This window comes from Lonchura striata, chromosome 2 (assembly GCF_050655825.1).
Source record: "Lonchura striata isolate lonStrDom1 chromosome 2, ASM5065582v1, whole genome shotgun sequence".
Lineage (NCBI taxonomy): Eukaryota > Metazoa > Chordata > Aves > Passeriformes > Estrildidae > Lonchura > Lonchura striata.
This window is the reverse complement of record NC_140704.1, coordinates 42,852,954-42,878,754: the sequence shown is the minus strand read 5'-3', so window position 1 is coordinate 42,878,754 and position 25,801 is coordinate 42,852,954. Positions and strand designations below refer to the sequence as shown.

At 41.4% G+C, this 25,801-nt stretch overlaps 1 protein-coding gene across 3 annotated transcripts in view; it reads right to left on the bottom strand.

The window, feature by feature from the left end:
* Nucleotides 1–14,604, bottom strand: part of SH3BP5 (SH3 domain binding protein 5) — a 79,669-nt gene extending 65,065 nt beyond the window's left edge. For all 3 annotated transcript variants that reach the window (XM_085573275.1, XM_021543364.4, XM_021543363.3), the window contains exons 1-3: nucleotides 14,509–14,604; nucleotides 12,221–12,283; nucleotides 2,159–2,287 (exon numbers count right to left, since the gene is read on the bottom strand). In XM_085573275.1, the coding sequence (XP_085429401.1) occupies nucleotides 2,159–2,287; nucleotides 12,221–12,283; nucleotides 14,509–14,589 (273 nt within the window). In that variant the 5' untranslated portion in view covers nucleotides 14,590–14,604. The remainder of the gene's footprint in view (nucleotides 1–2,158; nucleotides 2,288–12,220; nucleotides 12,284–14,508) is intronic.
* Between the last annotated feature and the right edge of the window lie 11,197 nt (nucleotides 14,605–25,801).

The window sequence follows — 25,801 nt, the reverse complement described above, 5'->3', positions numbered from 1 at the left end:
AATCAGAGATCATCTTCTGTCTCTGTCTGCTGAGCAGATACAAAGTGGGAATTCTGTTCCATGACCAGATCCATTAAACAAAATGAAAAAAAGTGAAATGAGTGGTTAGAAGGGCAACCCCTCTTTAAAATAAAATGCTATCAATGAATTAAAACACAAACAAATGTGTAGCAAATAAACAGATCTGGGATAAATAGCATTTAAATCTAGCTAGTGACAAAACAGATTGGGAGAAAAATACCATTCCCTCTAACAAGTCTACTACTGGAGCAGTGATTCTACTACTTTAAGGACCTTCAGAAGCTTGGGTTTCTTAGTGGTCTTCCAAAGTACCTTTGAATCAGAATGACTGAATGGATTTCATGGGTAGCAGAAACATAACAATATAAAATTCCATTTCCAGAACATAATCTGCTGCCAGCTTCAGGACAGAGGGCAAAGTTTACTGCTCTGAGTTTGTGATGTTACAAACCTCCAAGTCAATTGATATTTTGATTTTTTTTTAGGGTTTTTATTTGGTTGTGGGTTTTTTTGGTTTTTTTTTTTTGTTTTGTTTTGGTTTTGTTTTTTGGTTTTTTGGTACTGCAAAGTGTGTGCTTCTACCATGAACTTTTCCAAGTGTAACTCTTGAAGTCCTATGCATGCTGCGCCTTACCCAGCTATTTATAGTAATAGAAGTATAAGATCATGCTCAAGGCAGGGTTGCAGGGATTGTTTATCCAAATTGCACATACTAGTTTACACAATTACTAACTTCTGTAGCTCACCACTGGTTTATCTCTAGCACACACCGTAGTCCTCATGAGCAGGGTTTCAGAGCAGTTACAGATGAGAGGTAGATACTCCAGAGCACAGCAAGCAGGGCAGAGTTTACCTATTTGTCACACTGCTTCTAGTCTGCAGGATTAAGCCTAATAGCCCTAACAGCTCATTCCCATACTGAGACATAGCTCCAAAAAAATGCTATGCAATTTAAAGCATCAACATAGTCACATATTATCTTATATGCCACATCCCATCAACCCAGTTCCTGCTTCACTAACTCTCAAGGCAATGAAGCTTGTTCATGCCTCCTTTTCCTGTGTGCTATTCTGAGGACACATTCTCGTCCCTCCCCTTCTCTTACCCTGAGAGTTTACTCTCTGCCTCCTGGCACACACCTACTCTACTTTTCCCATCCCTCTACCTACTTTTATGAACAAAATCATCCTGCAGTTTTCATGTATTTCACACATGCCACCCCATCTCTCACTCTCCCCTTGAACACAATCACATCCCAGCTACCCAGCCACAGACAACACCCCACATATCCTTCCAGCCAAGCACAAAAGTAGCAGCTCTAGGCAGTTCTTCCTGCCTCAAGACAAAACAGAAATACCAACCAGCAGGAACACGCTTCTCTTGGGGAAAAAAACAAAAAGCCACAGCCACCAACAGCCCCACCACCACAAACACCCAGCAGAAGCACTGCCTAAGCCACCACACACTCAACTCTCAGCAGCTTCTTCCATAAAATGAGATGCTGCCTGACATGTCACAAGCTTTCTGGCTTTCTCTTCATCAAGCAGGTCACACTCTTCCTTCCACACCTCATCCCTCCCTGAGCTACACAGGCCTAATAATAATCAAGCAGTAGTTGGGGCATGGGAAGTAAGGCCCTGATGAGAAAGCCGAGCTCAGTTTGTCCCTAAACCAAAACACTCTAGAGACACATTTAGCACATTCCTACTTCAGCACTACCCAATCAGCACCAAACCCTGCCCCACTCCAGCCTTTTTCCCTGCAGCTTCCAGCTGCAGCCATTTAGCTGCATTTATCTTTAAGAAGAAAAACCACATACACAAAGTCTACACTGTATTTTCAAATAAGTACAACTACTGATAGGAGAGAGCTCTGAAAGGCCATTTAGAATGAGAGAAGAGAGCTAGTCTTTTGCTATTGTGTCTGCTGTAGATGTTCTGGGTTTGAATAGCATGTGCAGCTGTGGCTGTGAAGAAATCCATTTTGCCATCAATTCCCATGGCTGACATGCAGCTGAAGACACAGCCTAGTGTCAGCCAAGTGCATATGCTTAGGATATCATTAGTAGCAGGAAAGCAGCACATCAGTGTGTGCCCTCCAACTACCATCAAAAGCTTACAAGGCAGAAAGTTCTTACCTGCCTGGCCACCCTCCGAGCTTCCCAGTAAGGTTTAGAGTCTTCTACAGCTTTTCCAATCTTCTTTACCAGCTCATCCAGTTTCACTGTAGCCTCGACCAGCACCGAGCGGAACTTCTGGCGTGCATCCTTCAAAACATTGCAGGAAGGGAAGAAAGGACAAAGGCAGATTAGAGCTTTAAAAAGTATTTCTACCTGTTTGTTCTTACCTTCAGGTTCCTCTTCAGATTCACACAGGAGCTGACACACTCAAAAGAGTTACTGGCATTTGGACTAAGAATTTTTCAGCAGAGGAACCCTGGAAGCCAGAGCCAAATCCTAAAGCTGGCATCCTAGACACCAAATCTTTGTCTTTCAGTGACAGCTTTTATATAAAGCCTACAACAGCCTGTTCTGAATGTTACCTCTGTCAGGGTTTCTCAGAGAGGAATTGTTTGTAAATTACTCACTCTGTGAGGAGACTAACAGCAGTGTAACAAGCTCTGAGAGGGACTTCAATGGCAAAGACACCTCACATACATAAAGCTAGAATGGTGCTAGCAGGCAGGCCAAACCTCCACAGCAGGCTGGCAAATCAGCTGGAATTGGCACAGAATGCCCATCTTTTCAGCTATGGCTTCTATCAATGGAGAAGGGCACCTACATTCCACTTTGCTGTTAATATTTTCTGTATTTTAAAATCCAGCTACTTCCAAACAGGATGTGTTGTGCTACTTACATGACTAGCTAAAGCAATTAAAATATTTTCTCTGTTCCACTGAAACTTCCACACATGTAAGAAAAGTGATTCTGATTTCAGTCTCAGAATCCACCACAGACTCTAAATATATGAAATTATTATTGCAGATTGATGCAAATTCAGGCTGGGACCTGGCCCAGGATTTAAGGAGATGAAGAGGAAGGGCCATGTGAGCTCTCAACAAGGCTTGTAGTTCTAATTAGAGTGCAACATTTATGCAGATTGCTGAAGTGACATGTTAATAATCAGGAAGCAGCTGGCTTGAAGAAGTGCCCTAATTCAAGAGGGTTTTGTCATTATTGTTGACAATTTCTATAATGCAAAACTGCTTATTCACTGGAAGATTTAAAATACATTCCAAGCTGCCACTATGCTCTCAGAAGTGGAAAAAAAAATGCAACAATACATCAATTTTTACAGAACAAGCAACATACTTCTGTAAAAGTTTCTTTGCTTCCTTTTTAGTGTTATGTAAAACTTGAACCAGCATCAGCATTATCTTAGTCCTGGGCAAATAGCTTTGGATTCTTAAGGTGCTCCAATTTATTCTAAGGAATTATTCAAATGGGTAACAAGGTCAAAAATGGACATTAACTTATTATTTCATTAACTCAAATCCAGTCAATAATCTCATTTCTCAGTGAAAGCCTGAAATGTATCATTGAAACAATATTTATTGAATCAATGATTTTCTCAGTGAGAAGAATTTGAATATTTCCAATTAAATTACTGGACCATACATGGTTCACAGCTCAAAATTAGTTTCATAAGTAACTGAAAAAAAGACTCCAAGCATGATGACTATATTGCAAGAAAAATATTAAGTGCTGAAGTATATTTAACAAAGACAAAAATTCTTTTCAAGTGTAGGAACAGAATTAAAAGCTCATTTCTAAATGAATGAGCCAGAAGATTTCTTTTCACTCTCTTTGCGAAAGCTGCATTTAAGGATATTAGTTAGGCAAAGCAAATAGTTTAAGTAAAAAAATCCCTATGCAGTGATTCATCCAAAAGTTCAGTTCCCATGTTTGTAAGATAAGCACTTGGAACGAAGAAATCATCACTACAAATTTGTGCTTGGAGACCTACCCCAAATTTACTCATGTAATAATTATATATAGTCTTATCCCATGGGAAAAAGATGACTAGTTCCCACTTGGAGTTTAAAAAACAAAAGAAAACAAAGGACACTAAGAACAAAGCAGTCAAATTAACAGCAACTTCTGTACCCATTAATCTCCCTTTAACTCTGAAGCAGATAAAAATTACTGAACTGCAAGTGCTCCTCTAACTGCTGCCTGAAGCACAGGTCTTACAAGTGGTAAAACAGACATTTGCCCATGAGCAAACTCCCATCCACACAGTAGTCAGCTACACAGAATACGAAGCTTCAGCTGAAGAACACACTGGTGTAAAATTCCAGTTTATCATTTTCCCCCAAAGATGACTGGTTCTTCTTTCAAGGCTTAATTTAGGTCTGACCACCCTCATTCTTGCAGTGAATAATAATGAAAACCAAAATATCACAGAACTTTGTATCATCCATCACAACTTATTTTAAGTGACATTTATTCTCAGGCTCCTGACTGTCAGGAACACAAGCCTGCAGGCTCCAATACCTGCATGACAGAACAAGCAGCTGCTCAATTCTCTGCTGGGATTAGTCCCCCAACCAAAGGTTTCCAGCCATCCCCTTCAGACCCAGCAGCAGGATGCCGAGGACTCTTGAGGTGGGATGCCAAACCCACGCCCTCTGCAGCCCTACACACAGCACTTTTACTCTCCACCAGCCCCAACTACAAAAGCAAACAATCCCACACTGTGTGTGTGCTCCTGTAGGAACCCAGTGCCTTCACACCACCCAGTCTCCTCACCCCAAAGTGCAGGGGCACAGCTCCCCCAGCAAACACTCAGCCACGCTCCTGGATCCAGGGTGTGGGCCCTGCCACGTGCTGGCAGAGCACCTGCAAAAGACATCACCCTTGGGACAGCACAAAACTCCCCTGGCAGGTAATCCTGGGGAAGGCTGAGTAAGAACTACAGCTGCAGCAGCTATTTTTACACTTCATGTGAAAATGAGGAGGTCAGAAGCATCAAGGCAATTGCACCAGTCAGTAGGACTGGGCTTGGTGCACTTACTCTTTATGGGACATGAGAAGCACACCTGTTGCCCATGGAAATGAATGGGCCTGTGGTCAAGGCAGTAAAATGGGAATTAATTTAATTCACTGCTCTATGTCTGGCCTCCCACGTTACTGTCAGTGAGACACTTCGACTCACATGTGAAGTAGTTGAAAGCTACAAATCCTCCTAACGCTGATTTCTGTAAGGACACATCACAAACTTAGAGGCTCAGAACAGCAGATCACTTCAGCTCATTCGTGGTCCCCAGCAAAAGGCAAGTCCTACATCCGTGTTAGAAAGACAACCATGACATTTTCAAGCTACTTATCAAATCCTCTGGTGTGACTTGCCCCTCCATACAAGTGTTACTATTGAACTGCCAAACTCCTGCTTCATTTAGATCTTTATCTAGCACACACGGATAATAGAGAAAGGAAAATACGTCAATTCCTGCAACTTGCTGTCGTGAGCAAAATCAAGACAGTGCAGCATATGCCACAGAAATTTTCTAGCACAGTCCTCAATCTCTAGTTTCTGTATTTCAGTTTCTTGAAAGATAATTCATTCCAGCAGAAATGCTATTCATTGATAACAGCAGCCTTAGGTAATGTGAGTCACTCTCACCATTTCTGGGCAATTTCTATGTTTTGGTTTTTTTGTTTTTCTCATCACTGCAGTGAATACATACACAGACTCTAACAGAAGCAATGCAATTGACATGAGACATCCCAAACACCCTGGAATTGTTAAAGCATGTTTTCCCCTCTACTCACTCCTAATCTTCTGTGATCATTTTTAAGAACACCTTGCTTTTGATTTTAGAAATAGAAAGATGACATTGAAAATGTTAGCCAGTCAGCTTTCAATGTTTTTTTCCCCTCCTATTTGCTCAAATAGGATGATAAACCTTTTCCAAGCTGGACAAAAGCCAATTAAAGCATTTAACCTCAATGTGTGTTGCAAGGTTAAAAAAAAAAAATTAGCAGGAGAAGCTTCTCACTTAAATTATTTAAATTACAGCCTTAACAAGTAGACTCTCACTAGCTAGCTGTTTGTCATACACACACTCTATCAGGCAGAGCACTTAGTGTAGCACTGGACAGCTGCAGTTTACTTTTCAACATCTTTTTCTATGGCTGCAAGAGCTCCACGCTCATCAACTTTCTTCCTGGAAATCCTTAGCACTTTTATTTCAAAAGAGATTTCACTAGCACTGTCTTAAGGAGCATGCCAGACCTCTACCCCATATATGGTTTAGCTGCAATAGTTCATTTTTAAAAGCAGACTTTGTTTCCAGTGACTTGCTGCTGGGCAGCTTTTTGATACTGCACCAGAAAGAGGAACCACACTTAAGGACAGGTCATCCTTACAGCAGCATTTTGAAGATCCATTCTCAAATGTAGGGAAAAAACTAAAAAGCTAAAATACAATTTTCAACCTATAGAGCACCTGTCAGAGGAAAAAAGCATGCCTGTTTTTCTCACTCATGAGTGATGGTGATGAGCTGGTGTTAGATGCCAGATGACAAGCAAATAACTATTTCTGCCCATCAAATGAAACATGTATTTTTCAAATAATTTTATTTTTAAAATTAGCTTTACATATCAACCATGTCTGAATCATCTTAGTACCCAGCACATCTAAATTTAATTTACAAAGGTTGTCTCATGACCGTTCTGCCAGTCTGGCATGCAGAATCTCTGGCAAGCATGGGAGGTGCATGGAAATTGAATTGCTGGCTGAGACAGGCTTCATCTCTTTCCAAGAGGCTGACAGGATGCATACCCATCTTCTCTGCTACAAAGACCTACTAGCTCCAAAAGCTCATCTCCAAGCTAAGCCAGCATCAGTATCATACATTCACACCAAAAAGATGTACAAGGTGTGCTCAGAAAATGCCCTTCAAGCATCAAACCAGTTAAAGACACTTTTAACGTCTCTTTGGTACCTGAGTAGTTCAAGTAAGCCAGACTGGCAACCTAATCTTAAAAACAAAGTGCAAGGAAGGGGATAAGTAGTGTCTCAATTTTTAAGAGATAAGAAAAGTCTTCAGTTTGTTGTTTGTTTTTTTTTTTAAGGCAGCTACTAATTTGCTATACAAGAACAATTAAAAAATCAGTACCTGAAAGTTGCTCTAACCTCCTGCTTGCAGACAGTTACAAACTGAGACTACCAATACTTTTTACTATAAATGTTTTTTATTATCTTAGAAAAAGAGAGAAGAAAGCAGGCATGGGAGAGTATTGGGTGTTCCTTCCAAAGCAAGATTCCTCCACCTAACCCTTCCTCTCTCAGGCTGGAAACCCATCTTTAAGTCAAGAACATGAATCAAGTAAAGCCCTTTGACTCACTTGGTTGACAAAATCTTTCCAGAGCCACAGCAGAGGAAGAAGCCTTCCCTTACTCATTCTTGAATGAAAGCAGAAGGCAAAACAACAAGCAATTCACACACAGGAGCCATTTCCTATGGAAGCAAGTAGATCATAAAGAAATGTGGAAAGATTTGTCCTGATAGTGCTGGATGAATCCATCACCCATGCACATCTTCCTCCAAAAGCCAGCAGGAAGACCAGCCAGTGAACTGCTTGGCCTTATCGCTGCATTCTTTTGTGGACACTGGAAAATGCTGCACAGGGATACTGATAAGGTGGCGGATGTTTCCAGAGATAGATGTTTCCTCAAGCCAAGCAGGCATGCTCAGAATGAGATTCCAGACACTGAGAGGTCATTTTTCTAAAACCTGAGAAACGGAAGATTTTTTGTTTTAAATCTACTTACATGTTTTATGTGTGACAGGGTCAACAGCTCAAGTTTTTTTTTTTTCCTAAAAACAAGTATTTTAGTGAAAAAGTAAGAAGCAATTCTAAATAACTGGTGAGTATCCTCCTGCCAGTGGGAAACAGAGAATTAATTCCATGTTTTGCTTTGCTTGTGTGTGCAGCTTTTGCTTTACTTAACTGCCTTCATCTCAACCCGTGGGTTTTCTCACTTCTACTCTTCTGGTTCTCCCTCCCATCCCACAGGCGGGGAGGGAGACAGGGGCTGTGTCATGCTTATCATGCAGCTGGGGTTAAACCACGACAGAAAGCCCTTCCCCTTCTGAGAGGGGTTCAACTGCTGACAAGGCTCCACAGCTAATAAACTCCTTTCCTTTTATCCAACAACAACCCAGCGTGACCATTATCCAGGACTAAAAGCAAGACGAAGTCTTGCAGATCAGGAATAGAGGATCTAGGCAAGCACACAAGAAGGATCCCAACCAGGCCCTCTGCTAAGGAGCATGGCTGGAAGCAGCACTGTTCAGCTCCAGCTTTCCTGTGCACTATCTCCCATGAACAAACATTGGCAAGCTCGTAGCTCCAGCAACACAAAAAACTCTCTAACAAAAACCACATTTGGGATAGCTGGGATTCCAGTGGTAACTTTAATGGTATGCGCTGCATTTCCTCTCCCCACAAAGCTGCCAGAGGGTCCCTGGGTTAATTTGTTACATCTGAGTTGTACTTTCAGAGCCAGCCCAAGCTGTGCGTGAGCTGGCTGGACAGACAAATCGTGCACGTTTGTCAAGTACATTCACAGCTCCTGATGCGAGTTCAGACGGAGATGCACTTCCAGTAAACAGGAAAAAACCTCTTGCACTTGGCCAAAACACACTTGTATCTCCCCTGCAAGACGTTTCCCTCAGCCCTTCACGGACACTTCAAACATAAACAGGGACATTAGCCAAGCCAAGTGTTAAATCCCTCAGAGAACCCTTATCGTCCTTCTGCTGTGTCAGTAATGCTCAGTGTTGCACTTAGGATGAGCAGCATTATGGATTTTAAATCAAGTCTAATCAAAGATTCATTAACAGGCAATACATTAACGCAACATATAACCACGAGCCACTCAGTGCCCTTCAGCCACTCTGCAACTCCTGAACAGGCAGAGAGTGTCAGCAGGTCAGGATATTTCTTCAGGGTTTAATAGGATAGGTCAAAAGAGCAAAAAATTAGTACTTCTTCCAAGTAAAAGAATAGATGTAGCCAACTTCAGCGTATCTATTCAAGTCATGCCATGCATGTATATCCCGTGCTCTCACAGGCAGTATGGGTGCAGAACTTATTTTAAAAGATTAAAAAACCCAGACTGTTCAACTTAAAAACAGATCATATGGCAGTTTCAGAGCAGAACTTAAATAAGTGGCAGGCTGATCAACTTAAAACAGAATTCCCCATTTTATCATCTCAGTAAGCAGTAGACACCAGTATTTTCTACATTGCTCAAACAAGGATATTCCTGTGGCTACACCTAACCAGTGCAGTCTCAAAATCCCAGAAGCCTCTACTGAATTCAGCCCCATAATATTTTCCACTGGGTAACGCAGCATTATTACTTCCATTCTGCAGATGCAGACCTGAGGCACAAGAAGAACAAAAGCAAGGGTTTAGAAGGATTTAACAGCCTTTTTTTTCCAGTTAATGGGAACTGGAGACAGTCAGCAGTCCCACTTAGAGCAACTCACACAAAGCTACATACAGGAAGTCCAGAACAGTCTTGCAGCACTCAGATGCCACAAGGTTACCCTTCCTGCTTATCAGAGAGTACATCAAGTCACAAAAACACGGGTGTCTTTTTCTGAACTTCCTTCAAAGAAATATACCTTCTACTCAAACACTCCCATTGCTTTTCGAGATTATTCTGGGACAAAAATAACAGTAGGAATGTACAGACCACAAAGTAATATTACAGAAATCTGGTAGTCAGCAACTTATGCTCTAAATAATGTAATGATACTTTTATTTTCCCATTAAAGATATTGAAAAGAAGAAGAAAATGATACTAGAAAAACAGGATAAATATAACTCCATTGTCTGGTTAAAAAACACCCCCACACACCTTTCTTCCACTGAAATATAGCAGGAACCCCACAAACTAGGCAGGGGTAGCAAGAGGGACCCAAAGCAGCTAATAAGAGCCAAAAGTGCAAATCTTCAAGGGGAAACTCAGCGTGGCTCTCCCAGAAGCTCATCTTTTCAACAGCTTTCATGAATTTTGGAAGGCTTTGAAGCAGAATGATCCCAATTCCAAATGCCTCCTTCCAAACTTTCCTATGAAGCTGTTTGGCAAATCTTTCTTTTCTTGTGCAGAGTATGAATGCAGAGATTTTCTGCTAACCACAAGTGTTGGTTGTTGTGGGATCTTTTTACCCCTTTCCCCTAGAAAGGTTTTAAGTCCATTTAAAATGCATTTATCAACCTGCATATAAATTAAGCCTTGCTTACATCATCCAACCGCACTTGTCCTCAATATTTAAGCAGATCAAATGTAATGAAAATCTTTACGGATTAAAAATTACGCAGTTGCACGATACCACAAAGTGGCATCCATCCAGTAATAAGATTTTTGGATTAAAAGTGAAGAGGAAACATTCAAGAAAGCATACTCTTGGTGGTATTTCACCTTAATTACATCAAAAACTGCTTACAGTAAGTACTACAGACAGATCTGCAGTAAACACTTAATGGCAAAGTGCAGAGAATGATTATATGATTTCTACCTAACACCTGGTCTTTACTAGGCTGAGTAAGCAACAATTTAAGACCAAGTCAATGTGGAAATTCTGCTATTTTATTTACAGTTATATTTCCAGGAGCCTTTCAGCCTCTACAGCTCAGCATGTGCCACACACACAGTAGCTACAAATCTGCAGGCTTGACAAACACTTGATCACATGAGTAATTTTAATCAAGCAGCAAAATCCCATCTTAAAGTCACTAGGATTTATTTCATGAGGATGCCTTTGCATTATTATTACTACTCCATCTGCTTCATAGCATGTCCTCTGTGAAAGGTTATGAAAAAATTAATAAAACCCAGGCAACTATCCATAGCACCATCTTTCAATTTCAGTACCTCAGCATGAAATAAGGAGACTGAAAAGATACATATAATGATTTTTTTCAATATATCTATATAAAGATTCCTGAAGTCCATTTAATTGCTACTGTTGCAGACTAGACTACTGATTTTTAAAGTTCACTCATAAAATTTAAATCATGCTAGTGACACTGAACAGTTTTCACAGCAAAAATACTGTTTCATTTTGTATAGCAAACAGTTCCCCATTTAACTAATTTTATTAACCAACAAATTCATGATCTACATGCCACAAATGACAGAATATGCAAACAAGTGGAGATAAGAAACAAGCTACAAGACATAGCATGTACAAAGACCATAACCCCATTTTCTGTTCAGTGCTTTCAATGGATACTCCAGTATTTTAAAATTCTACCAAGAACCACACCATGCTTGAGCAAAAAAAAAAAAAAACAACCAAAAAACCAAAGAATCAAACAAACCATATTTTGACATTTTGAAGGTACAGACAGAAATCTATAGGTGCACTTTTATAGTATGTTCCTCACTGCAATCTCAGAATGTTTCAATACAGTATTCAAAACTTTGCAATATCAAAATTATTTAGGATGTCAAGTCATATTTTATGCCAGTCTTTTTAAGCACATATTCATCTTGTACTTGCACTGGCTTTATCTTCTTTTTTTTTCAAATAAAATAAAATTTAGATGTACACATAGGATAGTTCGTTTTGCTTCAGTATTAGATCAATAATGTTGAGCCTTCCAACATAATTACCAAGATGAAGCTCAAATTTAGGGATTTAGAAACAATTTCTTCAGAACTTGCTATTAGATTTATAAGTATTCCCGAAAACCTCTCTGTATAACCAGGAAGTCTTTTATTCCAACTTTCCTTCACCACCTTCCTTGCTCAGGAAGTGATGACAAAAAAGGCAAAGATAACAATCTAAAAAAACCCCAAAGAGAAGATCCTATCAGATAGTTGTATGGCAAAAACCTCTTAACCAAATAACTTTCCCTGTCTATAATCAACAAACACAAAACAGCGACTTGTAAAAATAAAACTTCTCTAAGCTTAGTGTCAAAACCTAAAAATAAGTTCTGGCAGTGGCTGTGTGAGAGGTTCTCCACACAGGGTTTTTACACTGTCAGCATACCTCTACCTTTTCAGCTGTTAGGTCAATTAATATCTTTAAAAACATCATCACCAGACTCTTGCTGTGAAATTACCATTCAGGATGCACAAATTCAGAAGGCAACCTACACAAAAACACTGTCCTTCTGTTCACAAAATCCAGCATGCACAAAAGGTAAATGTAAGGATAAATTCTGTACCTCCAGCTCCGTCTCTCTGCGATTGATATCATCTGTAGATTGATTCAGTTTTTCTAGCTCCCCCTAGAAGGAAAGAAAGTCAGATGCATAGTAAGAAATCAAGTGAAAAAACACGTCTGAGAAGGCTCATTCAGCATCCCCACAGAAAGCTCACAAGAGCTTTGGGTAATGAATTTAGCGAAAAGAGGAAACCTTGAGATGTTCAGCTTAACTTTGCCAGTGGTCTTCTCCTTTGCTACTTAAAAGAAAAAATAATCAGAGAAGGTCTATAGCTTTATGTTAAGGCGACACATTTCCTATTCTGGCTACTTCTTTTCTATTACAAATAAATACAAAGTACAGTATTCTGTCTCATTAATCAATATAGCCAGTATCAGTGAGGTACTGGGGAGACAGACACACCCACGCTGAAAGATTAGCATAAAGTTTGTACTATCACAGGAGACACCCAGTGAAAGGACAGAACTGATAAGAAACACATCTTGGCGCATGAGAGGCATTTTATTTTGGATTTTGGCAAACCATTTATTAACCCAACCAGTCCAGGGGATGTACAATTATGTTCACATAATTTGCCTTCCTGCCAACATTTTGATCCCATAACAGCAGAAACAAAGGTGTTAAATACCTTGAATAAATATGTAGCAGAAGTGCTGCTGGCATGAATGAAGTTAGTGTAAAAATAAAGCTCATTCTTACTGTCTTTCTTATCTCAAAAAGCAACCCTTAGGAGGAGACCTGATAGCTTTCTTTATCTGAGCAACATGTTCCTTCATGTGAGATTATAAGATTTTTAACAGGAATGTTCTCCAATTGAAACATTATTTAATTGTCAACTGGTGTAACAGAACACGCCATTAAATGTTTTGCTGTACAAACCGAACGCTGTAAATTGATTGTCACTTGAGCAGTTTCCCACTAGACTACAAGAATTACTCCAGTTACAACCAGAAAGGAATTAATTACAACAGTTTAGCTCTCTTAGCCTCAGCGGTCAGATTTCGTTTCCTTACTCCTAGGACTTGGAAAACACCTATTTGGGTGTCCATGTTGTCTGAAACAAACACCCATCCAAAAATTGCCTAATTGTCTCTTACTGTAAGGCTCTAAACCTCATGGCTCTGCGGAAGCAGGCACAGCAGCCTGTTTTTCAAACCAAACAGAAAACTGAACAAAAACAATTGTTTTGCCAACAATTCACAAATCGTATATGTGGAAACGTGTTGCAAGCTGAAGAACCTAAGGCCGAAATTAGATCAATAGATACCAACCAAGCTCAGCCTCATAAAATCAGGGCAGTACCAGGCTAGCTTTTGGCTGAGGGCCTCGCTCTGTGTAACCATGTTTTGAGAATTTTGCAATGGCTCTGCACAGCCCTGGAAAACAAAATGCTCACGATGGAGAAAAGAATGACAATTACAGCGCGCGGGGACCTGCGCCAAGGATCCTCTCAGCAATGTACACACGTGTTATATTCATTCATGACAAACAGGACCAGCAATGCTGGAGGCAAAAACCATAAATCTGCAGAGTCCTAAAAATACATTTCATTTCAGGAACCACAGCGTGCTTCAAGTTTGCACCACACTATTGGTCGAAACACGATTTTGGGGAGAAAAGCTTTGTTTAGAAATCATGCAAGAATAAAAAGCATTGCAGAAGGCATTCACCGAGAGGAAGCACCATATTCCACTAAAGCTCCTTCTTACGAGACATAAAAAAAATAATGACAAAAATAATGAAATAAAATTTTAAAACCTATATTTTCCCGCATTTACGAATTTCTAAGCACCAGCCCCGCTCCACGAGCAAGGTCACGCTGTCATGGTCAAAACTAAAAAGGGGAGGGGGGGTGGATTTCAGCAGGAGGAGAAGGAGGGACGCCCAACAGAGCCCGGAGCGATGCCCGGGGTAACAAAGGGCTGGGGCGCTCCGGGGGCGCTTCCCCCGCTCCCGGCGGGCACAGAGACACCCGGGGCTACTCCGGGAGAAAAAAAAAAAATTATATATATATATATATATACACACACACACACACACACATATATATATATATATATATATATATATATGCATGTTTGTATGTATATATGTGTGTGTATGTATATATATATATATACATATATATATACACACATACACACATGTATATATGTATGTATGCATGCGTGCACATACGCAGCAAAACCAATGAAATAAAAGACACAACCATTGTTACACACAGCCATAACACACACATTGAAACGAACTTTAAGAAACGCAGCCGCCCCTCGGCGGCAGGCCCTCACCTGGATGCGGGGGTCCACCTCCTCGTCGTCGGGCCGCGCCGGCTCCTCGGCGGGGCGGCCCCGGCGGCCGCCCGGCTCCATGGCGGCCCCGCTGCCGCCGGCGCCGCCGCTGCCGGGCCCGGCTCCGCCGCCCGGCCCCGCCTCCGGGGAACCCCTCCCTCCCCACAGCGCCCCCGTCTCTTTGTGCCTTCGCAGCGCAGCGAGGGAAACGGCGAAATTGCGGGGTTTCGTTTTTCCACCCCCCCCGCCCCTTCTTTTTCTTTCTTTTTTTTTTCTTTAACCCTCCCTCACGCCCCGTTTTTCTGGCGTGCTAATTCCTGGTCCCCCCCGCAGCGGCGCTGCGTGAATCCAGGATGAGTAGTTCCAGGTGCAGGGAAACGCTAAGGACACCTTGCTGGCTTTTTTTAATTTATTTTTTCCTCCCCTTCTTTCCTTCTTTCCTCTTTTTCAAGCTCTGCTGGAGGCTGACATGCCCATGGAGAGGAAAAAAAAATGTATAAAGCGAGAAAGGGAGAAAAAAAAATTACTAAAGGCACTTCCAACAACCTTGAAAATTCAAATGCAACCCAGATTTCTACAGTGTGGCAGCTAAGCGGGCAACTATTGTACCTGCTGCATGCAGAAGAAAAAGACATACTGAAAACACATCCCTTTGTTGTCAGTAAAAAGGAACTTCGAACAAGAACTATGTACATGCATGGCCCATGTCTAGCAGAGTTCTTCAGATTAGTGCCTGCCTAATCACAGGGGTGGATAACAAGTAATTTTGAACAGATGAGGAATATATTTCCACCTTTAAAGTAACATTATTAATTTAGCCTCATGTTTTTGTTTGAAAAATCCTCCAAAGGTAATAAAAAATGGAAAGTTTAGATGTGGTGAAGAAAGAAGCTTCCTTTGTGAGACTAAAGGTGAAAAAGAATCTCATATCTCTTTACAAGATAAAAATAAGGAGCTAAAATAAGAAGATAAAAATTAACATTGCTAAGGTAACTAAGGTTAAAAGGGAGGCAAAACTAAAGCAGTCAAGCTCTTCCAAATGCTATAAAGCAACCGAGGGGATAAAAAACAAAATATGGGAAGAGAGTGACATAAACATTTGAAAATGGTATAAACATTCAAAGTGACACCAACAAACTAAAATAATCAAGGAACAGAGGAGGTGTTGCAAAAACGCAGATGGGTTGTTTGCAACATCTTCACTGCTCACAGAAGAAAAAATCATGTAAAGGGAGGGAAAAAAATAAAAACAAACCAAAAACCAAATTAGCCAAAGCCAAGTGTTTACTCTTACTGTTGTCTGTTAGGGGATTCTGATGTGTACATACAGCCAGATGTTCCCAGGGCCCTGGCATTTCTCTTCCCTGGTGTGCTCATGCCAAGGCTGTAGACTATAGACTGGTCAAATAGTCAACACTCCCATCATCAGCACAGAAAACACAAAGCTGCACATGGAAGACTTAATGTGGATAGTCCTGCTGTTGCCCCTTTGTTTTCTAAAAAACAAGACTATGTAAAAAATTCACTGCAGCTATGCCCTGTTCCTCCAAATCCTGCACAGGCTTACCCATGGTGATGTCACAAAAGGCACTGCCCACTGCTTGGGATACAGAAGTGCTCCTGCACACACATGCTCTCCCAAAGATATTTGTTATGTTTGCACAAAGGATCCTCTTCTTCCATTACCACTGTAACAATCCCTGTGATTGTTGCAGCTCGAAAACCTCCAGCCAAACTCATCAATCTGCTACCATCAAGGCAAAGCAAGCTGTCTCTCTCCTTAGCTGCACAGTGGATTTAGAAAGCTGGGAGAGCTGCTTGCAGAGCTTAGCACTGTGCAAGAGATGGTGTGTATACACAAGCCCCTTTTCCCATGAATCTGAAATCTCTCACAGAGCCCTGAGGACATTGAGATCATTTTATATCAAGCCAGTATGCTGGGAAGATCTGGATATAATAAAATCAGTGAAAAATGCACATCTGTCATTACTGCAGACATCATTAAGGCATTAACAGAAAAGTGGCCTGAGGAAAAGATTTGACGGAACAGGGAAATGGGAGACTATTCAGTACAAAAAAGATCAATAAAAGACTCAAGGCTATTATTTACATGTTCATTTTCTTAGCCACAGAATGGTTTTTGCTGAAACTGCTGTCCCATGCAAAGGGCAGCAGGACTTGAGAAATACCCGAGGAACAAACTTACATATCACATAGGCAGGCCTCACACACGGGCATGCTCTACACAGGATTGTTGGTGACACCAAGCTGTGTGGTGTGATTGACAGGTTGGAGGGAGGGGACCTCATCTAGAGGGACCTTGACAGATGTGAGAGGTGGGTCTGGGCCAACCTCTGAAAGTTAACAAGGCCAAGTGCAAGCTGCTGCACCTGGGTTGGGGCATCCTAAGCAAAAACACAGGCTCGTTGGAGAAAGTACTGAGAGCAGCCCTGAAGAGAAGGACATGAGAGTGTTGGTTGACAAGAAGCTCAACGTGACTGAGGAATGTGTGCTGCAACCCTAGAAAGCCAACCACATCCTGGGCTGCATCAAGAGAAGCGCAAGCAGCAGGTGAGGGAGGTGATTCTCCTGCTCTGATCCACTCTGGTGAGAGCCCACCTGGAATGGCATATCAGATGAAGTTCTTTACTGTGGGGCAAGTGAGGCACTGGCACTGGTTGACCAGAGAAGTTATGGATGCCCCATCCCTGGCAGTGTTCAAGGCCAAGCTGGATGGGGCTTTGAGCAAACCTGGTCTAATGGAAGCCATTGTTGTCCATGACAGAGGGATGGAGCTAATCTAGATCTTTCAGGTCCCTTCCAGCCCAAACCATTCTGTGGTTCTATGCCCCGCTTAGGTCAGTCCTGTGCAAGAAGTGAACTGCAGTAGATGGCATTTGGGTATTATTTTTGCCAAATCATGAGTGATCTCATCCCAGCAAATCCCTCCTACACAATCTGTTAAAGGCCAGACTGCTCCCCAGCCCCACCCCAGCCAAGAAAGCCAGTCATGCTGACCTTTTCCTTCCCCCACAGGCCCTGCGTGCGCCAAGGCGTCTGAGCAAAGCTTGCACGAGGCCTGACCGAGACAGTCTGTACTTTCTCCTGTATCAATATTTCAAAACCCTAGTCCCAAGTATTCAATATTTGAACAAAGCACTCTGAAGTCAAGGCAGGAAGAAACCGCTTGCTCTTTCACTAATGGGATTCCAGAGTGGCCACAGCAGAGAATTAGTCCAGACTTGTCAGGCTGGGCTGCACCTTACATGAGCTATGCTGCAAAGGATAAAGCTCATCTAAAAAGCACAAGGAGAGGTTCTGATGCAGGAAAAGCCATGATCCAAGCTGCTTCAGCAACGAATTTAAATGTACCAGGCAACACCTCTGCCTTGTGGCATTACGGCAGGTTTTTAGGGTGGAAACTTTACCGTTAACATCATGCCCTGGACAGAAATCCCTAGTCAAGGGTGATGTTCTGGCTGAGAGAACTGCTACAACTCTGCTTTTGGGGGAAGCTGCTACATAATCACGTTATCTGGTCCCACAGAAATCCTCAGTGTACAGGCAAGGGAAAGATTTGGCAAGAGAAAGATTGAAATGCTTTGAGGAAGGAATACAGAGAAGAATTCTCTTCCTCATTCTGGAAGATGGTTTGTAGATTCGGTATTACATTACTGAATAGCCATTGGGGAACTAGAACTTGCATTTTAAGTAAAATCAGCTGGGAAGAAGAATGCATCAGTGAAGAATCGCCTGAGGAAACATCCTAATGACTACAGTTAATTTAAGGATAAAATTCAAAGGGAATGGAGAGTGTAATTTTACATATATTTGATAATGCTAGGTTCTGAATGGATTTTAAGGAAGATTTTTTTTTCAAAATCTCATCTTACATTCAAATTTCTGCTCATACTTGCCCTCAAGGCTTGCTTCTGCCCCAGCACTAGAGGCAAGAGCCTAAAATACAAATCAAAAGTTGTATTTCCTTCCTCATAAACATGTAACTTGTCTTTCTGAACATAGATAGCAAATAAGCAGAGTTCAGGACTAATTAATGCATATTTGATTACTGAAAACACATTTCAGCTCATGGAACTGTTCAAGGAGAAAACAGCCTAAGAGACAGAACCCTGCTTACAGAATACTGCCCCTCTCCTCACGGGGACTGGAGAAACAGTTCTGCTCTGAAAAGTTCTTCTGCTTCTATTGATGATGGTGCTAGAGGCTAACTTTCAAATGGTTTCAAATGTTGAAGTGCTGTTGCAATTCACTTTTAAATAATTTACCAACAAATGAACACAGAAGTATAAACAGTCCAATTCTGAGAAGTAACACAGTCCCCAAAATACATTTATGAGCATAAAATCTGTTGCGTAGCTTCTTAGCTGAATTAACCCTGAAGACCAGTTTACTACACTGACTTTTGCAATGTTACACCAGAAATTAGCTTAACTCAGGGAATGTCTCAGTTAAACACAGAGCCACCACCTCTATCTTCCAAACTGCAGCGAAGACATTGCTCTGCCAGTGTTCAAATCTGGTATACTTTCCTGGTTTTCAGAAGTCTACTGCACATGTTGGAAACATTTATAAACATTAAGTGGGATCTCACCCACAGTTATAGTACATTTGAAGATCTGGGCCTCTATCACTTAATCTTTTATAGGAGGCTAAGCACAAAATTTTTATGGAAGATAGGCACTGCATTTATTGAAGATTTTAAATTTCTTGGATGCATATGCAGGGTATTAAACACAAAGTGGTCAGAATCAAAACTTCCCCCGGCTTATTTCTCAAGCAATTTTTCACAGTTCCATACCCACAGTGGTTGTGGCATGTTTGTGCTCTGCATTTCAGAAAGCACTAAAAATCAATTATCTCTCCTACACCAGTTTGTAAGATGGTATCGCCTTGTGAACTTGCACACAAAGAAATATTAATGGAGCTTGAGCATCTGTGGTACAAAAATCTTGTAGATTTCCCCACCTACAAGGAATGTATTTAAAGAAAAGACTACATTCCAAAATACCCTTTGATTTCACTTCTTTTTAACAAGCACCATTTAAAATTAAAAATAACCTCCAGGCTTCACAGGGATACAAAGAAAGAAGGCTCATTTTAAAGAGGTACAACCTATTTTCAAGCCACACTAATCATAGTATCTTCCATAAAAATTAAATGCAAAGATTATTAGCAAAATTATCTGCTGGGCCATTTTCTATTTTATATACATTTATCACCCACCATTTCATGAGATACTTTTCTTATTATTTTGAAATGTGAAATTGATGATGCTTCATACAGAGAGTGTGAATGCACTGTAGTTTTTTATACATACACTTAGACACACTCACATGCACTATGCTATATATATATATGTGTGTGTGTGTGTGTGTGTGTGTGTAAAAATGCATGACTAACAGCTTGATGGATTTCCCTGCTTGTTCTTATTTCATTGGGAAAGAACCACCATCATCACAGGAAATTATCTCCTCCTCCAAGCTGTCTTTTGGCAAGGCTGGTGGTGGTGGAATTTCCCACTGGAAAAAACCATCCATGCAATGACACTACACTTGCAACAGTCCTGCTGTTCCTCTGGCCACAAAGCAGAGTGTGCTGCTTTTGCAGATTTAGAAAATAACATGAGCCTCTCCCTCAGATCTGCTGCTGAACGATAAGGAAGATCCCTTTTACAATGCTTCATACCTGAACAGGGAAAAACCCTATACTGCATCCTTTTAAGTTGAATATATCCACCTAGGTTCCCAGTCTTGCTCTCTACTTTCCTTGATAAGCAGCCTCACATCAATTTCAATGGCAGAAGGATCAAATGCAAAGGTGTTAGTCTAAACTCAAAATGAGGCCTTAGACAAGAGGTATTGGCTTGTGAGAGCCAAAATGAGATGCAAGTGCCATTCTCCTCTACTCATCTTGGCAATTCACTAAGGCTTTGCAGTGGTGTGGACACATCATTGCTATTCAGTACAAAAACACCCACCTTATCTTTTATTCTTTATACTTAGACATCTATGCAAACTACATCTAAAGCATTTATTTAAAGAACCACCTCTGACTCTCAAATAATGTCAGTCACATGCAAGAATACATCTCTTTTCTTCAGCAGTGTGCTTAATGTTCAAATAATTTCCATCTTTGTGGCTGTTTAACTGTATTAGTAGATTTCTCACTAATAAATTCAAGGATAAAATCCATTCACAAGTTTCTTGCCATCAGCCCATACTGCTCATGATACCAAATGCAACACTGACAGATGAAGGTAGGAGTTCCTATGAAAATGTAAGGACATACAAGAAACTCCAGGTAGTGAAGTGCCTGTGGGGCTGGTTCGGGGTATTCGTGTGTCTTGTGCACTTTCTGTGAGAGATCCAGGAAGGGCTGCTTAAAGCTGGCAATTTCCACAACCCTTCCCTCATGCAGCATGGCTACTCTACGTATTTGGCACATTCCAGCTCAACAGGAAAGGGTCTCCATGTGCCTCCTGGTCCCAGGCAATGCTCCTGACAGATGCTTTGTGACAGCCACTCCTTGCCATGAGTCATCTCTGATGGAGCAAAGGTACCTGTGTGTGCGGGCTGGAGCACAGCTCTGTGCTAAGGCAACCAGGTGACAGCTGAAGGCTCTCTGACCACAGACTTTGCTTCCTACTAATCTTGTTATCAGGCAGGAAATTCACTCATATCCTATTTTAAGCTGCTGAACACACAACATCAAAATCTTCACCTTCTGTCAGAGATCTCAGAGCATTCCTTCAAGCACCTGCTATCCAGAGAACCTTTCCCTTTGGTTTCCAGCACAAATCCTGTTTCTTATAAGTGCCAATTGATTAATAGAGGGAAAGAGCATAGACATTTCAAGTAAAAGCATGGCCCAGAGGATGAGGGAAACAAATACCTATTCAAAATGAGCTTCCAAACAGGACTGAGTAGATCAGGTAGCTACAGGAAGATTTGGGATCTCATTATCATCATGAACAGCTCAAGTACAAAGAAAAAAGGCAGAATCACGGTCTGTATCTAGAGGAAAAAAAAAAAAAATACAGAGATGGGCAACCAAAGGGTAACTCCTGCCTGTGACTTGTGAAGGCAGACTGGCAGCCAAGAGTGAGACAGCTGGGAAGCCCAGAGATAGGGACAGGCCCTTCCACAGCCAAGTCTCATTAGCAAGATATTAAGAAAGGTCTTTACACTGTCTATTTGCTTCCTAACCACATTTGACTGCCTATAAGCAGTGACAGGAGAAATAGGAAATGTTTTTTATGCCCTCCTCTTTAGTTTCCTTTCCAGGCTGGTTATAGACTATTTTACCTTGTGCCAGAAAAGATTAAGCTTATGAAGTATTTAGGCACAGAAAAAATTGTCAGTCTAACAAATCTGAATTTGATATCTGCAAGATCCTAAATATTCACACTTCAAGTGTGCCCTTCCATATATATATAGCAAATTCAAACCTTTAAAAATATCTGTCTTAGATTTGTACAAGTGAAATGCTTCCTGTGTATGAAGCCCCTTTTTTCCCTCTCCCAGCATTAATAGCTAGATTTTCTACTCTGGCAGAATAAGACTTTTCAATGCTTCCTGTTACATTAAAAATGGAATGATTGAGCACATTGTGTGTAGGAGTGAAGCAGAGTCTGTTTTAGCATCCAACATTATATGTCAGGAGAAGTAGTGATTAACTGCGATCCCTCTCCTGCCTTCTCCCATGCCATAACCTGCAGGAGCATGCTGCTGCAGAGTCACATCCCTGCATTTCCATCTTGGTGCCCAAGAGCAGCCTGCAGCAGCAGCACCAATGCTGTGAAACCAAAGGCAGTCACCCAGGGCAGGTTTTGAAGCCTCCCTGGCACAACCATGCTGCAGCAGTACCTGACCAAATGCCTCACATCTCCTAGAGATTAATAAACATTTTGGATTGCAATGCAGATCTCACCTCTGCTCCCCACTCCTCAAGTCTGTCATCTCTACTTCTCCCTCACCATCCAGCTCAGCCTTGTTTATTCCCCAGTCTCACTATCTTCCCCTTCTTTCTACTATTGCAAGTGTCATTTAACCCATTCTTTCCCTCATTCCTTAATTTGTCTTTATCTTTCATTTCTCTTTTCCCTTTCTTTCACATATGAACTGTTACATAGCAATTGCCATTAACTATGCTAATGGTTTAACACCACCATTTATCAAAATGATACAGCTTCACTATTTCACATCCTACTTTGGGGTTGGGTTTACTCATCTGTTGCAGAAACTGAAAAACTTTTGCAGTTCCATTTTGAATATGCTGATCTCCCCCAGAACAGACTAGTCTCTTTTGTCACAGGAAACATACTCAACCCTAGCTGCAAATTCCTCTCCACTGAAGTCTCTCCAATATGAGGGCAGTTTTGCAATCCCAGTGAATAAGAGGTCATAGGGACAGAAATGAAACATTTTACTTTGAAAGTCCCAGCAACTCACCCAGTGGTTAGAATTTTTCCTTTTTTTTAGATGCCCTCTAGACCTCCAAAGTGGGATTCACTTTGTGCAGATAACTGGATTAAAAAACTACTCCCTTTTGTCTAAAAGGGCATTCATTCTATGGTTTTCCTTGTTCTGTTGACACAAGAAGGTAAGATGACAATTCCTTTATTCTCTTCTAGTGACTATATCAGAACAGCAATTTTCCAGCTCAAATTGCAGGTATATTTCCTAGATGTAACAGCCACTACATATCTCAGGAGCAAGTTCTACAACAGCAGGAAGAGATAAGGGAACACACATCAGCTCTTTGGAAAATCCTGCCCCAAAGGATCATGTTGAGCCTGACAGATTGTCCTTTATTAAGATGCAGATAAACACAAATCACTCCACACTGGGGACTGTGTTCCTCTGATCTAAAATGTGACCCCTGAGCCTCTTTTTTAGCTCCTTGGCCTTTCCTCCAATTTCCTCCCACCCTTTTTTTTTCCTGCCCTCCCACAGGGTAACTCCTTTCAAGTGAGCTGTTTACACCAGAAGCCACAGGTACACCCCTGTCAAGACACCAAGGCACAGACAAATCTCCTGTGATGCAAAGCATCTGAATTCCCTGGAAGCGTTAGGTATGCTGAATACATGGGGGAGATTCTGAGTAGGACAGTGGGATTTTATATGTCAAAAATATTATTTCATATGCCCAAAAAGGGCTACCTTCATTTCTCTGAGTTTTTCACATTACTTTTTGTGAAAAAGGTGTTCAGGTCTTGAAAATAAAAAGCTGCCTAGGTGATTTGCTGTCAGGCTCATTTCAGCAAATGGACTTAGGAAATTCATGTGAAGGAAAGTCGATGAAGACATTTGCATTTGATGGGTGTGTGAGGATCATCCAGCCCTTATTTGGAGAAGGATACACACATTGCAAAATAAGCTGAGAAGATGTTTGGCATATCAATCTCTCAACAGCCAACCTACCAGAAAGGAGAGGGATCTGCCTCCTTGGTCACAAGAATGTTTGGTGTGCTCAACTCCCTGGGGACCCAGAAGGTGTCTGTCAGATTTCCCAGACAAATTGGGAAAACTGTCAATAAAGCAAACAAAATGCTGATACACAGGGACAAAAGCTGCTCCAATGCAGTCTGGCATCCACACTGCTCCCCAGTCCCAGCAAACAGGAGTGGGAGAGCACTCCAGTAGAACAGCAGGGGCAGACTCAGTATTCCCACTACCATTGCACAGTGCTGGGATGAGCAGTGGGATACCAGCACAGGAACAAAACCTCTCCAGACAGCAGGAGATGAAACTGATTTTCAGGTGCAGGCATTCTGCAGACAGAGCAAAAGCAACAAAGCAGATGTCAGGCAGTCTGCAGTACAGCTCTCCTCTTGCAGGCACCCCTTTGGAGCAGCAACTCTTTCAAGGGGGGAAGAGGAGAAAAACCAGCCACCCAGCAGTGTGTTAATCTTCACAGATGGAGCAGCTTTAATGCTGTCTAATCCTCCAGAGGGAGGAAACAGCATTTCCTTTGTGCCAAGCATATCAAAATGGTTGAAGATGGCAATCTCCATTGACATTAACTTTATTAAAGGAGGGGTAGTTCCACGAGCTCTGAGAAGGCTTGATCAAGAGCCAGCTGGAGATGCACTCACTGCATGTAAACATCTACTCATAACAACAGAAAATAGTGGGCAGTCAGGAATTCCTGGAAGCATATATAGGCACCAAGCATGTACACAAGCTGGAGATTGCATGTCACAGCCACACACATCAATTACACAGCTATCAAACAATTGCATAGCAGCAGCAATGTGAGAAGGTAGTTACTGCTTTTTACTCTTCTTTAATTTGGCTCCTGTATAATTTTGCTGCATCTATATAACCTACTTATACTATGAAGAGGGAAGTGGTACCCCTGGATTGTCATACCAAGAATACCAAACCTTCTTGAGCCACTTCCTTGGCAGTGAATGATTTTTACATGTAAATTGGATGCAGAAGTAAAAGAAAGGATAAGCTTTCTCAGTAAATTTTGAGTATCAGGAGCCAGCACTTAATTAAACTTTAAATAACAGTAGTATTTACATTCCACTAATAGATGCTTTCTTGCATCTAAATATCAAACAACTATCACTTCACAATGGCATTTGATATAAAGTCAGTTCTTAAAAGAGTTTAGGTAGTGCACAATTCAAATATTATCTTGGATGTCAGTACATCTCACCCAGCCTGCTTGGGAAAAATGGAAAATTAAAGCTCTGAATCAAGGATCTGAAATATAAAGCTCTACTATTGTAATGGAAGCAGAAAATGCCCACGCATTCATCTCCCCTTCCTGGAGGAAAGTTCAATTATCATCATGTCCCCAAGCAGATTTTGCACTGAATCACTGTGACATCTGTTAGGGAAATTAACACAAATCTATATCTGCATGCAGCAAATACATTGGCAAGGTTGCAAAGGGGGGGAAGGGAAATAAATGCCACTTTTCACACAAACTAGAAAATGACAGCTTGTCACATCCATGAGCGGAAGTGAGAGGAGGCAAGATGCTTCTTCACCTTTTCCCCCCTTCCACAGCATTACAAAGACACAGATTAAGGACAAAACTAGGGCTTCTTCTTCCTTGCCTACAGTAACAGCATCTGGACATCTCACCATCTGGGAACACTAACAATAATGGACCATATCTGCCATTGGCACAGGTTAGTAGAGCTCCCCTGAGTTCAAGGGAGATGTGCCTCTTTCCTAGCTGAAGGGCCAGTCCAACATGGCAGAGACTTTGGAAACAGAAGCTGGAAGAGCCCCAGAGAGTGAGAGTGCAGAGC